The sequence below is a fragment of the Micromys minutus genome (assembly GCF_963924665.1).
Source record: "Micromys minutus genome assembly, chromosome: 29".
NCBI lineage: Eukaryota > Metazoa > Chordata > Mammalia > Rodentia > Muridae > Micromys > Micromys minutus.
Window position 1 is genome coordinate 25781864 of NC_137964.1, and position 16095 is coordinate 25797958.

General features: G+C 42.4%; 1 protein-coding gene across 1 annotated transcript in view; it reads left to right on the plus strand.

Annotated features, from left to right (window-relative positions):
- Positions 1–711: 711 nt before the first annotated feature.
- Positions 712–16095, plus strand: part of IFT81 (intraflagellar transport 81) — a 62287-nt gene continuing 46903 nt past the window's right edge. Inside the window, exons 1-8 of the mRNA XM_080940771.1 lie at positions 712–785; positions 4148–4312; positions 5057–5160; positions 5931–6111; positions 8217–8306; positions 11726–11791; positions 12099–12209; positions 13825–13909. Of these exons, the coding sequence (XP_080796897.1) occupies positions 4169–4312; positions 5057–5160; positions 5931–6111; positions 8217–8306; positions 11726–11791; positions 12099–12209; positions 13825–13909 (781 nt within the window). The 5' untranslated portion in view covers positions 712–785; positions 4148–4168. The remainder of the gene's footprint in view (positions 786–4147; positions 4313–5056; positions 5161–5930; positions 6112–8216; positions 8307–11725; positions 11792–12098; positions 12210–13824; positions 13910–16095) is intronic.

The window sequence follows — 16095 nt, forward strand, 5'->3', positions numbered from 1 at the left end:
TCTTATGTGCTCAGTCATCACTGGGACATCTTGTTAAATTTCTTTCAGTCCTGGGCTATTCAAGCCTGTTGTCTTTCTTACCCCATCACCTCTATAAGGACAGAACCAACCCTACTGGGTCTTGCTGTCTATTGCATTCCCAGCAGCCAGCTGTATGGGGCATGTAAGAAATGCCCAATTTATCATTTGTTAGTTTTAGGTTGTGGCAAATCTAGTGTTAAATGTACTGTCTCTCTGGTCTGCGCATCTAACCCAGTTTTCAGTGTAGGACTCCATTTGTCTGTCTCTCTTTCCCATGTCTGGGTCTCTTAATTCAGTTTATAACTGCTCCACGCTTAGTTTAATCTGAAGATTCTTTCGCGAAAACCTAAATTCGGAAGCCACGCCCAATGCTTGCAGACCTTCAAACCCTATCTAATCCTGCTTCAAACAAGTCGTTGCCCCAAATTTGGTAGATTAAATAAAGGACTGAAACAGCAGACGCAAACAGCCCAGGTTAAATCCTTTGTCAAGTGCGAACTGTAGATGGTTCGCTGAGGTTATTATCAGCAGGAGTCTTAGTGGGGCTAACAGCTCTGGTCACCCTAGGTTTTCTGCAGTGGCTCCGAACCCCAGGTACCAGAGCCCTGATTCCCAGTTCGAGGCCCCGCCCCCGGTGCGCGCCCCAAGCCATAGGAAGTGACATCACCGCATGGCAACCGTTGCCAAGGAGCGGTCTCTAGGAACCCGCTAGCGCCCCGGTGCCTCCCGGGGGTGGGGAGGTGGTTTCGTGAGGAGGATTTGAGGTAACCCCGCCAACTCTCGGTCGGGAACTCCGTGAACCCCAAGTCTCCTCAAGCTGCGCCCGCTCCCGGCCGGTGGCGGCAGCAGAGACTGTCGGGGGTCGGCCGCGCGGGTCCCCCTCGGCCTCGGGCCTCGCAGGAGGCGTGGGCCTGCGCGCGCTGCCCGGGCTGGGCCAGATCACACGCGCGTCCTGGTTTTAATTCTTGCCCCGGCCCCCTGGGTGCTGCTGTGGGTGAGTGCTGGTGAATTAGCTCGGTCGGTCGCGCTGGAAGAGGGAGAGTAATTGCTTTTGCTAATTTTAGCGCGCAGCGCCCTGCGGGCACCGACGGCCCTACCTGTTCAAGAACATCTCTGTCCTCTGCAAGCTGGTGGGGGACGTGAGGTGCGGGAACCCCAACTCATTTCTTTCTTTAAAAAAAGTTTTGAAAATTGGCGTGTGGATACCATTATATTCACTCGTGCATACATAAAGTGTATTTCGACCATCCCATCCCCATTTCTTGCTCATCACCTTCTAGCTCCCACTGATTTCATTTCCTAACTCCTCTCTCTTCGACTTTTTTTTTAAACCCTCACCTCACCCCCTTTTATTTATTTATTTGTTTGTTTGTTTATTTTTTGCGATCTAGTGAGTTTAATTAGGGTTTCTTTCAGGAGCATGGGTTACTTCCCAGTGGCAAAAAGCACTGAAGAAAATTGTCTCCTTCCCCTAGCAACCATTACCTGCCTGGTAATACTCAGGAGCCCCTAAGACCCCTTTTTTTTCTCTTAGCAACATTTACTTGTTTATCCAGATATTTGGTTTGATTTTGCGTTTTTCAAAGAAGAAAAGGGCTTATTGACAACTTCTAAATTGTTTTAAATGTATGTGAATATAAGGGTGTGTATTATATTTTTACAGTTAAAAGTTTGAACCTCCCAAGTTTTAAAACTTAAAGATATTCTTTTTAACTTATTTATTTTTGGTTTCTTTTTTGAAACAAGGCTTCTCTGTGTAGCCTTGGCTGTCCAGGAACTCACTCTGTAGACCAGGCTGTCCTCCAACTCAGAGATCCTCCTGCCTCTGCCTCCTAGCACCGACATTAAAGTTGCACCCCACTATCCCTGGCTGAGACATTTCTTTTATATAAGCTTAAAAGAAACCTTAAATTTAGCAACTGTACTGGTTGTGCTGTCCTTTCTTGTCTTTTTAAACAACTTCATTTACTTATTAAATTTTTTTACTCATTTATATTATTATGAAATAGTAAGATCTTCCTTCCTTCCTTCCTTTCTTTTTAATGTTTTCTACATGTAAGCTTCACCCACCCAATTAAGGAGCCTACTTCAGGCCAAACTTGGTGGCCCTTGTTTTTAGTCTCAGCGCTCAGGAGGCAGAAGCTTGGTCTACAGAGTGAGTTCCAGGCCAGCTAAGGCTACACAGCAAGACCTGTTTTAACAGGAGTGTGGGTCTGTGCCTGAGCGGGTCGTCAGATGCTCAGGGCTCACTTTGAGTCTTGACTGAAACACTATTTTATAGTTTTAACTAACAAAGCATTGAGATAACTTTGTCCTCTTGTTTAACTTATCTTTTCTAGTTTAATAAGGCCTTACAGTGCAGTCCAGGCTGGCCTTGAACTTTGGCTCCTTCTGTTTCAGCTTCCCTAGTTCCGGGTTACAGATGTGTGGCGCGGTACCTAGGACCAGCAGTTCTGTTGCTGTGATTTTTGACAAGGTCTCAAGCAGCCCAGGCTGCTTTGAACTCACTAAGTAGCCAAAGATCACTTTGCACTTGTGATCTTCCTGCTTCCACCCGCTGAGTGCTGAAGTTACAGGCACACACACCCATCTCCACTTTGTTCAGTGCTGGGAATCAAACCCAAAGCTTCCTACATTATAGGCGAGCGGTAAATCCCTAACCCAGCAGTTCATTTCAGTAAAGCAATTTACCTCGATAAAGCCATTTCAGCTGTTAAGGAATCGGTTACTCAATTTTTTTAAATTAAAAATAATTTTAAAATGTACATCTATATTCTATACGTGAATGTTTTGCTTGCATTGTGTATGTGTGCCATATGGAAGCCTGATGCTGTTCAGAAGAGGGTGTTAGATCCCCTGAAACAAAGTTAGGGATTTTTGTGAATCACCATGTGGGGTCTGAGAACCAAACCCAGGGTAGTCTTTAAGGATATGGTCTTATGTAACAGCTTTATTTCTTTTACGCTTAAGTATCTGGGCTGTTTGTTTTGCTTTTCTGCTTGAGGCCAATGAACAAGTTCATTCAGTCTAGTAGACGGCAATGTTAAAGGCTTGATATGTATTCACGATGGAATTGGATAGACGCCTCAAGGAATGTACAGTCTAGCAAAGAAAGGAAGGAAGGCACCCGAGAACCTAGAACAACATAAAGAGTAGCCTGAGGAAAGCCGAGAGGATGGGGTGATGGGCACGGAGGACAGGCTGTGTGCCTTTGCTGCAGAACTTGAGGGTTTCCTGAGAGACTGAACCTGAGCAGGGCCTGGAGAGAGGTGAGAGGGCGAAGGAGGAGAAATGGTGCCCGGCCGAGAGAGACCAGCATCGATCGAACGATTGAGCGTAGGCGGAAGCAGGAGCAGTGATTGGGCTCAGGTTTCAGAGGGAAAGGTTGGATCGGAAAGGCCTTGAGATCTAAAGTTTAGGCTTTATTTCATAAGAAATGAGAAGATTACAATTGATTTGAGGAGAGGTGGAGGCCAGAACTCTGGAGACAGTTTCCTCATTGAAGGTAAAAGGAACCCAAGGCCTGAAATACCCAGGGTGGTAGGGTTCAGGTCTACCAGGCTAATCCAGTATTGTTAATGGGGGGAGTGTTCGGAGGAGACCTAAACAGCACAGAATAAGCCTAGCCCCAAGTGTGTGCGCCCCATTTGCATTCTGTGGCTGAGGCAAAGCACAGATATGGGCTCAGGGTTGCCAGATCTGATTTTCAAAAAGATAAGATCTGGATTTTTATCATGAAAATCTGATTTTTTTTTTTAGTATAAATTACCAATTAAAAACAAAAAACCAGGAAGCTTGCCTGTAATTCCACCCATCAACCAGGTTAAAAACTATATTGGGGGCAGTTCTAATGTGAGTGGGCATTATCATCCATTTGTCTGTCTCTAGGTGCAGCAGAGTTGGTGCAGGTACAAAAACAATTGATTTGAATATTGGGAGCATATACAGATTTTATAATAAAATCTTTGTATTCTGATTTCTCCCCAAAATACTGGCCTTGTCATGGCATTTTGTATGCAGTGCAGAAGTATCCTTCCCTGCCTACTTCCTAGGGATTTAATTCTGATTTTCTCCAACATGCTAGCTACTAATTCCTTGCTCCTCTTTTCCTCTTTTCCCTCTTTAGTTTTAAGCTATAAGATTAATCATGAGTGACCAAATCAAATTCATCGTGGACAGCCTCAATAAGGAGCCTTTTAAGAAGAACTATAATTTAATCACATTTGATTCTTTGGGACCAATGCAGCTATTACAAGTTCTCAATGATGTCCTGGCTGAGATAGACCCCAAGGTAAGTTTCCTCTTTCTTTGTCATGAAAACTGTAGCAGCACAGCCCACCTTTGCCTCGTAATTCACTGTCGTGGGTGTGTTGAAAAGTCCATGCCCAGGCTTCATGTGCCTACTTGTAAAGAGTAGTAAATGAACTTTTAGGCCTCTGTACTAACTCCCATTTCAGTTACCTAGCTGAAGCTTTTATGGTTTTACATTTCGTTTATTTTGTGTGCATGTGTGCTGGGTGTATACATGCTGTGTGCATGTGTGTGTGGCATGCACATGCTACCAAACCTATGTGGAGGTCAGAGGACAGCCTGCAGGTATCAGTTCCTTCTATCACGTGGATCCCTGTGATCAGATTCAGCTTGCCAGTCTTGCTGGCAGACACATTTTTACCCAGAGAGCCCTTCCACTGGTTCCTCAATTAGCTACTTATTTAGACATTATTTCTCTACTTCTAGACACAAATAGATTTGGTCCTGGAATAAAGATTCATTTTATTAAAAAAAAGTTTTATTGTATTGCAAGTTAGTTCCTGTCTTTTATTCACTTTCCCAACCAATGGAGACTTTTGAAGCTTGACATTAAAAATGTGAGTCCTGATCTGACTTGAAATTAGGGAGTCTGTACTTAATCTGTTTTATGAAGAGACCTTTGTTTGTGGTATGCTCTAGCAGAACAAACTTGTCGATGAGTTTAAATATCTTTCTTTGTTAAACAAACAGGAATAACATATTTTTCAATTTCTTTGTTTGTTAGCAAGATGTTGATATCAGAGAGGAGATGCCAGAGCAGACAGCCAAGCGAATGTTGAACCTCCTTGGTATCCTTAAGTACAAACCTCCGGGAAATGCCACAGACATGTAAGGATCTGCTCACATACCGTGCTCTCTTAAAGCTATGCTCTCTTAAAGCCATGCTTTACAGTCCAAACTCCAGGTGATGCAGTTGGCCTTTTTGGGTAACACCTGGTCCTCCCTCATCGGATGGCCTTAGGATGTCACAGAATTTGCAAAACAACAGTTTTAATCCTTCTAATGCTGTAGCGGTCTTAAGTGGGTCAGTTCTTCCCTCTCACCAGCAGTCAGGCAAACACCACTTTATGATTTGTGTCATTAGGTAAAAACAGTCCTGGTGCTGGACGAATGACTCAGTGGCTCATACTGATTGCCATCCCTCCAGAGAACCTGAATCTGGTGGCTCACAACCACCTACAATTTGAGCTCTAGGGGATCATATGTTTTGGCTTCTCTTTTGGCTTCTCAGGGCATAAACACACAGACACACACACACACATACACACACGGCATATATTTAGACAAATATACTCATGCACATAAATAAAAATAAATCTTAAGAAACCAAAAGAACTTAAATGCTGCCTAGCCAATAAAGTATTGAGGTTAACTCTGCCAACTAACCGTTTCAACACAACTTCGTGGCTGCTTTAGTGCTTTACTGAGGATCTCATTTTCTGACTAATGTAAGACCACATTAGCCTCATATTCATATTTTAAATGTAGTTATATAAAGAGTGAGGACCCTGTAAATCACACTTTGAATTACGGTTGTCTTTTCCAGCTGTGCTGACAAGCATTGTGTGTCTCTCTGTGTGTGTGTGTTTCCGTTTTAGGAGTACCTTCCGTCAGGGTTTGGTAATTGGAAGTAAACCTGTCATTTACCCAGTGCTCCACTGGCTTCTTCAGCGGAGTAATGAACTAAAGAAAAGGGCGTATTTAGCTCGTTTTTTAATAAAACTGGAGGTGCCAAGTGAGTTTCTTCAAGATGAAACCGTGGCTGACACCAATAAGCAGGTAGGTACACAGAAATGATCAAGGCTGCCGGAGTACAATGTCAATCGCTCTTTAATCGTTATCTTAGAGTTCCAATGGTACCAGAAGGGAAACAGTATCGGCTGATGGCCAGCTGTAGCTGTGTCTAAAACTATGATTTTTGACCCACAAAACTATTTAGTGTGAGGACCTGTGAATAGGAAATGGAGATATTTAAGTGCTTTCTGGGCTTAGTAATTCTGGGTAGACAAGCGCCATGGCTTGAGATGGCAGGGCACCATGCTGATCAGTAAGGCAGTGGTGTAGTTTGTCATCGATTGAGAGAGAAACCGACCACCACCGTCATAATTACACCAGGACAAACGATAGACATTCATACTACCTCTGGCCAGTTGGAGCATGTGAGCCGTTGCAGCTGATGGAGGCCTGCAGCTGCTCAGGGCAGGGGGATGGGAAGTTTGAAGTTGCAATGCATTTCTCTCATCAGTGCTGGAGTCTGACCTCAGGTCTGTAGGCGGGTGGTTATTGAGCACTCAGCTGCCTGGGTCCTGCCACAAAGTCCGTGGCTGACCAGAGACTGTAGAGACAGAACACCCAGCATGGGTCTCAAGCAATTTTAGTTTTTTATACTTTCACTTCATAGTAGTTAGGCTGATGGGTCAGTTTGTTACAGAGTTTGTCATTCTGTCTTTTCCAGTAGACTGTGAGGTCCATGGAGACAGGTGTCAAGTTTATAGTATCCATCTTTGTTTTCCTCCAGGATTTGATCCAGTGGCTTCCGTGTGTTGATTGCTCAGTATGGGACTGAATCATAATAATGCACTGAAGGCTTTTAGTTTTCATCTGTGTCTTGTTAAAGGTGGCACTAAACCTGTTGTTAATATTGGTGTCATCTGCTGCAGCTGTACAAGTCCCTAGGTCAGATGCCTAGGCATTTAGGTGATAAAGGAGACAGGTGTGTAAACGTGGGTGTGTCTGCTCCTCCCCTCCCCTGTCATTAATGGGTCATGTATATGACATAGACTACTAGCAGGGATTTGAAAAGATTACATTTTGAATATATGCTTAATATGTATTTGGTAATATAAATAAACCCTCTAGGGGAAGTTTATTGATAGTATCTTTTCACATGCTCAGCTAATTAAGGGGATAAGAGGTAATAAAGGTGTTCTTAAAGCATGTCCAAGAGGTATTTGTATTTAAGAAGAGATACATTTAGCAAAACACTAATAAAGATTGTATGTTGTCTTTCTGAATGAAAAGCTTTAGAATGAATACTTTGTAGATTTATAGCATATTATTAGTCACAAATATTGATTTTTTTGATGTTGTCATTTTAATAAACACTGTGGTGTGTGTAATTCTAGAGGCTGACCAGATCTTAGGCATGCCAGGCACATGTTCTACCATTGAGCTACACTTTCAGACCTTACAGTGCCCTTGATTTACAAATTAGGATAAGAGCTGTGGGTGGTAAGTTTCATTAACCCAGCTACTCTTTACTAAGCACCTGTGTGGATCATGTCCTACAGTCTGTCCTAGGGCTGTGAAGGTCTGTATAACAAGGACATTTCTTAGTCTCCTGACTCTTGCTGTTTCCTAGGGGGAACCAGAGAGGTGACTCCTCCGTTATAACATGATATCTCTCTGATCAACCACTGCAGACTTAGGATAGTGGTATCTATGCCACCATTTATTGGGATGAATCTGTGACTCAGAGTGGGAGGGAGCGTGCTGTGAGTGTTCTCAGAGGGTATGAGACCCACCTGAGGTGGGAGCATGGACTGCTCCAGGTCCACACAGCTAGAGGGTGGTCTGTGAGAAAGTACTTAGTGGAGAGGTATTTAGTGAGGAGACCAGGCAGATTTTGGTTTTTAGATACTATTTAGATTGCAAAAATGTGAGGGGGTTTTGTTTTGTTTTTGAGACATGGCTTTGATATGTATCCCATTCTGAGTTCAAACTCATGATCCCGCCTCAACCTTCCAGGGACTTAAACTGTATTCATGTGCCGTAATGTTAGTGTTCTTCTAAGGACTGAGGCGACTGCTGCGAGCTAGTGGGTGGCTGTGAAGAGGTGCTGCTGCGTGAAGGTGCAGCTGCTAACCTGCTGACTTCCTTTCCAGTATGAAGAGCTGATGGAAGCCTTTAAAACTCTGCACAAAGAGTGTGAGCAGCTCAAAACATCTGGATTCTCTACAGCAGAAATAAGAAGGGTAAAGAAATATCTATTTGGACTTGAATAATGCTGTGTTCAGCTTTTCTGATTTTAGTTAATTCAGCATGAGTGTTAACTGTATGGAAACTAGGTAAATGGCTGCTTTTTTGTAGGACCTTTAATATGTGTGCATGTAGAAACTAGAGGTCATCTGGAGTCTTTCTCTTCTCTGTACATTATTTTTTGAGGCAGAATCTCTCATTGATCCTGAAACTTAGTCTGACTGGGTAGCAAGCTCTCAATACCCATCTGTCTCCACCCCCAGCACTGAAAGCAGAGGCTCACTCAGCCGTGCCCTGCCTTTCCTTTGTCATTCTCTTCATCAGTGAGGGCACCCAGCACATGTTTTATGCTCATAACTAGCAGGGATTTAGAAATACTTCATTTTGAATCTTTATTTAATAGGTATTCCTCATGTGATGTAGAAAATGCGAAAAGAACAAAGAAGGAAAAGTCACATTGTGTTTGTGTGAGAACATAGACCACATGATTACTCATTTTGCTTTTTAAAATGAGAGTCAGAGAACTCCCTCAGGATATCATCCTCCTTAGAGACAGGGTTTCTCATTGGCCTGAAGCTCACTAATTAGGGTACAGTGTCTGGCCAGCAAAGCTCTGAGATCCTCCTGTTTCAGCTCCCTGGTGCTGGGATTACAGGTGTGAGCTCCCACGCCTGCTCGTTCCGTCCGTCCTGAACTCAGGTCCTGGCTCTAGTTTGCTCGGCAAGCTTTACTGGCTGAGCCATTCCCACAGTCTCACCAGTGAGTCTCACAGCCTTTTTATGTATGTGTGCATTTCTGCATGTGCGTGAGTGCATGTGAGTGAGTGTGTGCATGTGAGTGTAGGTGTCTGCAGAGTCCAGAGAAGGATATATAAGCCCCAAGAGCTGGAGCTATAGGCAGTTGTGAGCAGTGTAACATGGGTGCTGGGAACTGAACTTGTGCATACATTCTCTTAGCAACTGAACTATCTCTCCATCCCCTTGCTGTTTTGTAATCATTACATTGTGAGTGCATTTTCATTGTTGCTACAATGACCAAATCTATTTTCTGTTGTGCATATACATTAATCATGTATATGCTTTGGCTTCATTTTTTTTTTTTTGCTATTATAAATAATGCCATGATTACCAACATAACTTCTGCGTGGCTGGGTTTGGTCTTTACAATAGATTTTAGATGTAGACTTGCTTATTAACATGCATAAATTATTTTAGGGCATTTTATACATGTTCTCCAGAAAATATTTTTTAAACTCTGCCCAGGCATTTAAGTACTTTCCTTAAAGACTTGCTATTCTGACTTGCATGAATCTTGTATTTTTAGAATTCCTAAGCTATGAGTGCTATCTTTATATTCTCATTAAATCGGGGACATCAAAGTTTCTTCCTCAGGGAAGCCGTCCCTGACTCCCTAAATAGATCACTTTCCCTAGTTCTCCTCCTGTGATGGCATTCATTGCCCTTATAAGTGCCTTAATGTCTGTCTTTCTAATTGCATGAAGCCTAAGAAGGCAAGGACTGTGTCTGCGCATCTTCACTGTATTCCCAGTGCCTGACATGGTGCTTGTCGTATGGCAGGCCCTCGGTAGGTGTCTGTTGAATATTAGAAATGGAAGATGAGCTCAGCTCTTTCAGATAAGAAGGACGGGTGACAGAAGGGAGGCCGTCTCTTGTGCCCTGTGATTGAACCACAGTGATGAAAGAATCCTGAGTCTGACTTTTATTTTATTCATTATTACTAAATATCCTCAAACCTGTTCTCTGTAACAGATTTAGAAAACATGGTGACAGAAGCAATAAAAATTCAGTCACAATCACACGCTCTCAAGATACCTGCTGTTGACAGATTTCCTTGGAATTGAATTATATAAAATGATTGTAATTTGCTTCTTTTAAGCAGTGTCATTTTATGACTCTTCCATGTCATTAAATAGTCTTCTGTATCATTTTAATGACTTTCATGTCTTTAAAATTTTAGCTTCATTGCATCAGTAAGAATTCTTATAGAAAGTCTGGCTTTGCTGGGCAGTGGTAGCTTTGACCCCAGCACTTGGGAAGCAGAGACAGGTGGATATCTGAGTTTGAGTCACTCGAGTGCGTGCGTGCTTGTGTGCGTGTGTGCATGTATGTGTGTGTCTGTGTGTGTGTCACACATGTGCACAGTGTACAATGTAGAGGTCAGAGGACAACTTAGGGAGTCAGTTCTCTTCACCATGTAAGTCCCAGGAAATGATCTCAGGTCATCAGGCTTGGCACCAAGTGTCTGTACCCAATCCGTACCCAATGAGCCATCTTGTTTGCCTTTATGGACATTTTACTAGAACACTATGTGCAGAGTTCATAGCCTGAAGGGATGCACATTTATTTTATGACTTCTTACATTATTCTTTAACACAGCACTATCAATATTTCCTGAAACCCTACCAGTAATGGCTACCACTGTATGTCTACAGTATTTCTGCATGAGCCTTTGGGTTTTGTTTGTCTTGTTTTGTTTTTCTATTTAAGATAGAAATTTGTTTGCTTCTCTTTTTCCTTACAAACTATTGTAGAGCTATTTAAAAGAAGGTAGTTTATTTTTATTTTTAGGGAGGTGGCAAAACAGTTTCAAAGGTACGAAAAGGTACGAGCCACTATGGGTGGCCTTTCTTTTTTTTGAGACAAGGTTTCTTGGCTGACCTGGAACTTACTCTGTAGACCAGGCTGGCTTCAAACTCACAGAGATCCACCTGCCTCTGCTCCAGTGCACTGGGATTAAAGGTGTGCACCCCCACCACTGACAAGCTTAAGTTTTACATCTTAAGAATACCTTATGGGTAGGGCATGGTGGCACATGCCTTTAATTCTAGCACTTAGCAGGGGGCAGAGGCAGATGGATCTCCTAAATTTGAGGCCAGCCTGGTCTACCGAGTGAGTTTAAAGACAGGATTATCTAGGAAGACCTTGTCTCAAAAACAAAATAAAACCAACCAAACAAACAAACAACAATTCTCATCGTGACCTCAAACATAGTTTTGATGGGAAATTGGCAGGATGTGTGGTCAGCATTTAACAGCAGATGGGCTGTCAGCAGCTGTTCATGCATTTAGACCTGCACACATTTGATTATGGAAGCTTTTGGAAGATTCATGTAGGCATATTTGGAATCAGAACACAAATGTGCCGACTGGCAGCTTTACCTTGCTGTGCTGTAACCTGCTTTACTTACTTTTCTAGATGAATGCCACGCTGCCAAAAAAAAAAATTTTTTTTTTGCATAAAGAAACCTGGGGAAAATGAGAATGCCATTAAATCAAAAGAGGATCTTTGTTACTTGCTGATCTGGTTATGATGGGATGGAAGATGCAGGGCTTGGGCAAGCCTCACTTCATCCTGTAGACTGAGTGTGTTTTAATAGCCTCTTTACTGCTTTTTAGGATATCAGCGCAATGGAGGAGGAAAAGGATCAGCTCATGAAGAGAGTTGAACGGTTGAAGAAGAGGGTAAGTGGTGAATTTCCCTGTACATCTCAGCCCCAGTCCCAGGGACTGGCAGAGACTTAGGAATGCACACACAGAATAAGCCAGGCATGGGCATCTAGTGGTGAACAGACTCAAGTAACACAGAAGGAAAGGGATCTCCTAGGCAGTAGCCCAAGACTTTGAAGGACCTAAGCTGAAAGCTTGGCTGTCTTCTCTGGGGAGTACTGTTTACCCAGAGGAAGTGATAAGTGGATGCTAGGGTCATGTGACCTGCTAATGCCTTTCCCAAGCGTGACAGTAACATGTACTGCTTCTTCTTTAACTGTAGGTGGAGACTGTCCAGAACCATCAGCGAATGCTTAAAATAGCAAGACAGCTTCGGGTTGAGAAAGAGAGAGAAGAATTTCTTGCACAACAGAAGCAGGAACAAAAGAATCAGGTATCCACAGGAAGTCTATTCTCAGGACCACAGAAGTAGCTCCTCCTGAAATTCAAACTAAAAAAAAAAAAAAAAGAATTTTACAATTTTTCATTTCTTTTTAGTATCACGATGGACCTACTCTTTTTCTTTAGGACTGATTTTGTATGAGTGTGTGTGTGTGTGTGTGTGTGTGTGTGTGTGCTTTGTTAGGAATTAAGCCAGGGGCCTTTCTTATGCTACACAAGTACTATATAGTTGAGTTATTTCCTTAGTCAAGACTACTGTTTTTCTTTCTTTCTCTCTTCCTTTCTCTTCCTTCCTTCCTTTTTCCCCCTTTTTTAGTATCTGGGGGCTGACCCTCAGACACATGTTAGACAAGCTCTACACTGGAGCTGTATCTCTAGATTTCTTTTTACTTTTGTTTTGAGACTCAGTTTGCTTATTTGCCACTGAAATCAAGCGTACAGGGCCCTGTGATCACTGAAAGCAAAAGGACGTTCTCGCCGCCTCAGATGCAGAGTAAACACTATGTGGTCAGCAGCTACTCTTCCTGCTGTGCAGTAGAGGGACAGAAACCACCTGAGCCAAGGACAGTCCAGAACACAGCACCACACACCGTACAGAGCCTGGTTGGCTGCTGCTACTGCTGACAGTGTCACAGAAACTCTTAAGCAAGAGTAGTTGGGGGCTCACAGTCACCCACACTGCCATGCTTTGAAACTTCTCCATAAAGAAGAAAATATTTAGCTTTAAAGTATTACTTCAATTTATTAAAAATCTGCCTTGCACTTTAAACATGTATTTCCAATCGGCGTGCTTTCAGTGAGCTATTGAGCTCCATGGGAGCGGACTTGGCAGCACAGCAGTTCACTGCAGGTTCCTTCCCTGAGCCTCGGATGGTTATTTAAGGTCAGGGTCTGAGCTGAGGCATTACTACAAATGTTTACATTCCTGAGGGTCAAGAAAACCTTGTTACACAAAGGAAGGCATGCATTTCTCTAAGGAATAGTTCCTTAAAATTTTTTTTTATTAATTTTACTATGTATTTATTTTGAGACAGATTTTCTTATATAGTCCTTGTTGACCTGAAACTGGCTATGTAGACTGGCCTTGAACTCATAGAGATCCTCCTGCCTCTGTCTCCCAAGTGCTCAGATTAAAGGTGCATGCCACCACATCCAAACTGAAGATTTTTCTTCAATTGCTAACTTAAATAGTAACTAAAGAAAAGTCCTCTGGTAGCATTTTTTAAATTTTCATGAGGGGCTAGAGATGAGCATTTAGTAGATAAGAACAAGACGTGCTGCACAAGATCCAAGTTTGGTTCCCAGCACCCATGTAAGATGGCTCACAACTTCCTGTAACTAATTCCATAGGATCTGACACTCTTTTCAGGCACACATGCACGTACTTAGGTACACACACACACACACACAAATTTATTAATGAATTTATATGTAACATGAAAATATGTTGAGAAAGCTATATACATTTTTGGTTTAGTGCAGTTATTTTGTTAGTATTTCTCCGTGTCTTCTGTAGCGCAGGAATCATGTATTCCCTCCCCCTTGCTTGTCTGTGTAAGCGTTACTTCACCGGATGAGCAAGTAACAAGCTGAATTGTCGTTTAAAGCTGTTTCACGCGGTGCAGAGATTGCAGAGAGTGCAAAACCAGCTGAAAAGTATGCGGCACGCGGCAGCGGATGCAAAGCCTGAGAGTAAGTGAGATCATTACGTCATGCAGGTGACTAGACGATCATAGTCTACACCAGGGTATTCCTTAGAATGGTCGGTGGGAAGTAATTGTCTCAGCATTTTAGAGCATCAGTTCGTTTCCTTGACAGTCCAAGAGAATCCTGATTTAAAAAACAAAATCCATGAACTTTCAAAAATAGTTTTTTGCCTCCTGTTTTCAGTCAGATGGTGAGAATAATGTTAACTATGGAAGTAGGCTCTTCCCTGTGTGCTTACAATGGGTGTTGTAAAAGTGATGGGTGGAAAAATCATAAATCCTTGTCAAGGCTAAAAAGAAAAAGAGTCAAAGTTGGTGATTATGGCACATACCTGAAATCCTAGCACTTGGGAGGCAGAGGCAGGTGAATCTCTGTGTGTTTGAGGCCAGGCTGGACTACAGAGTCAGTTCAAGGACAGCCAGGACTAACCCTGTTTTGTTTTGTTTTTTTAAATCAAATACTAGAGCTTTAAGCTGAATGTTTTCCATGGCCCAGTTAGTAGGATGATGACTAATAACATGGGTGTCCCTGGCTGAGTTCTTTGTAGCTCTCTGCGGTGATGAGCTGTTTCCATGACCCATTCAATCCCATCCCAGGTATCCAAAGTGTCCTTGCTCATCAGAAAGGAGATCACACAAGCTCAAGGAGCAGTGCAAAGCCCTCATTGGTGCTTTGTGTTGGGGAACTATTACAATGTGAATATCCAGCCAAGGGAGAAGCAATAATCTATAGATAGAACACCACAAATAGAATACCAGTGATAAAGTGACAGCAGTCACAGGTATTGGCAAGATGTACAGAAATTGGGGTCCTCATATTTGTGTGTGAAAATGTAAAGGATGTAGCTGCTTTGAAAAACAGTTTAGAAACTCCTCAAAATGCTAAAAATTATCACCATATGAACTTCTAACTTTTTTTTTTTGTTTTTTGACATTCATTTGTGAGAAGGCACATGTGCCACCATATGAGTCTGGGGTCAGAAGACAACTTGTGGGAGTTGGTTTTCTTCTGTCATGTGGGCTCCAGAGATAAGACTCAGGTCGTTACATCTGGTGGGTGGTAAGCACTTTGACTGCTGAGCCATCTCACCAGCATCTCACCAGCTCTGGAACCACTATTTCTAATCTTAGGCATATACTTAAGAGATGTAAAACATCTGTTCACACAAGAACTTGAACATACATATCCATAGCAGCATTATTTGTAATAAACAAAAGAGTTGAAGCAACCCACATGTTCCTAGAATGAGTATTTATACAGTGGAATGTTGCTGTGCCACCAAAGTGGATGAAGTTCTAATACATGCTTATGGAGTAGATGAATCTCATAAACACAACTGTAAGAAGCCAATCACAAAGACCATGTATTGTATGGTACTATTTATAAGAAATATCTACGATAAGAAAACTCAGAGGACTGGAGAGATGGCTCAGTGGTTAAGAGCACTGTCTGCTCTTCCAGAGGTCCTGAGTTCAAATCCCAGCAACCACATGGTGGCTCACAACCATCTGTAATGGGATCCATGCCCTCTTCTGGCACACAGGTGTACATGCAGAAAGAACATGCATATACATAATAAAATAATAATAATAATAATAAAAAGAGAAAATTCATAGAAATAGAAATCAATAGTTGTCTAGTGCTAGGAAGAAACAGAATAAGTTCAGGACTTCTTTGCTAATAATAACCTAATGAATTGTTCTGGTGGTTGGTTAACTGTTTATATACTGAACTCTTTGAATTGTATATACCTCTGCATAGGTGAACTTTTCAGCAGTAAGTGCTAGCCCAATAAAGCTATCAAAAGAGACAGTGCATGGGCTGGAATAATGGGTCAGTAGTTAAAATGGTAAAATGGCTTAGCACTTGTACATAGGACCCAGGTTCAGTTCCCAGCACCCACACAACAGCTTACAACCATCTGTAACTTCAATTCCAGGGGATCTGAAGCCCTTCTCTGACATCTGTGGGCATTGCACACATGTGGTGCACAGACATACAATGTAGCCAAAATATCCAGACATAAAATAGAATAAACCCTAAGAAAAGGAAAGAAAAAATGAATACAAAACTTGTATTTACAGGATGAGTAGCTAATAGTTGTCTGTTTCTGACTTTCTGTATAATCTCTCATTCATCTCAGCCGAAGTTCCATACATACATTTAGTTGT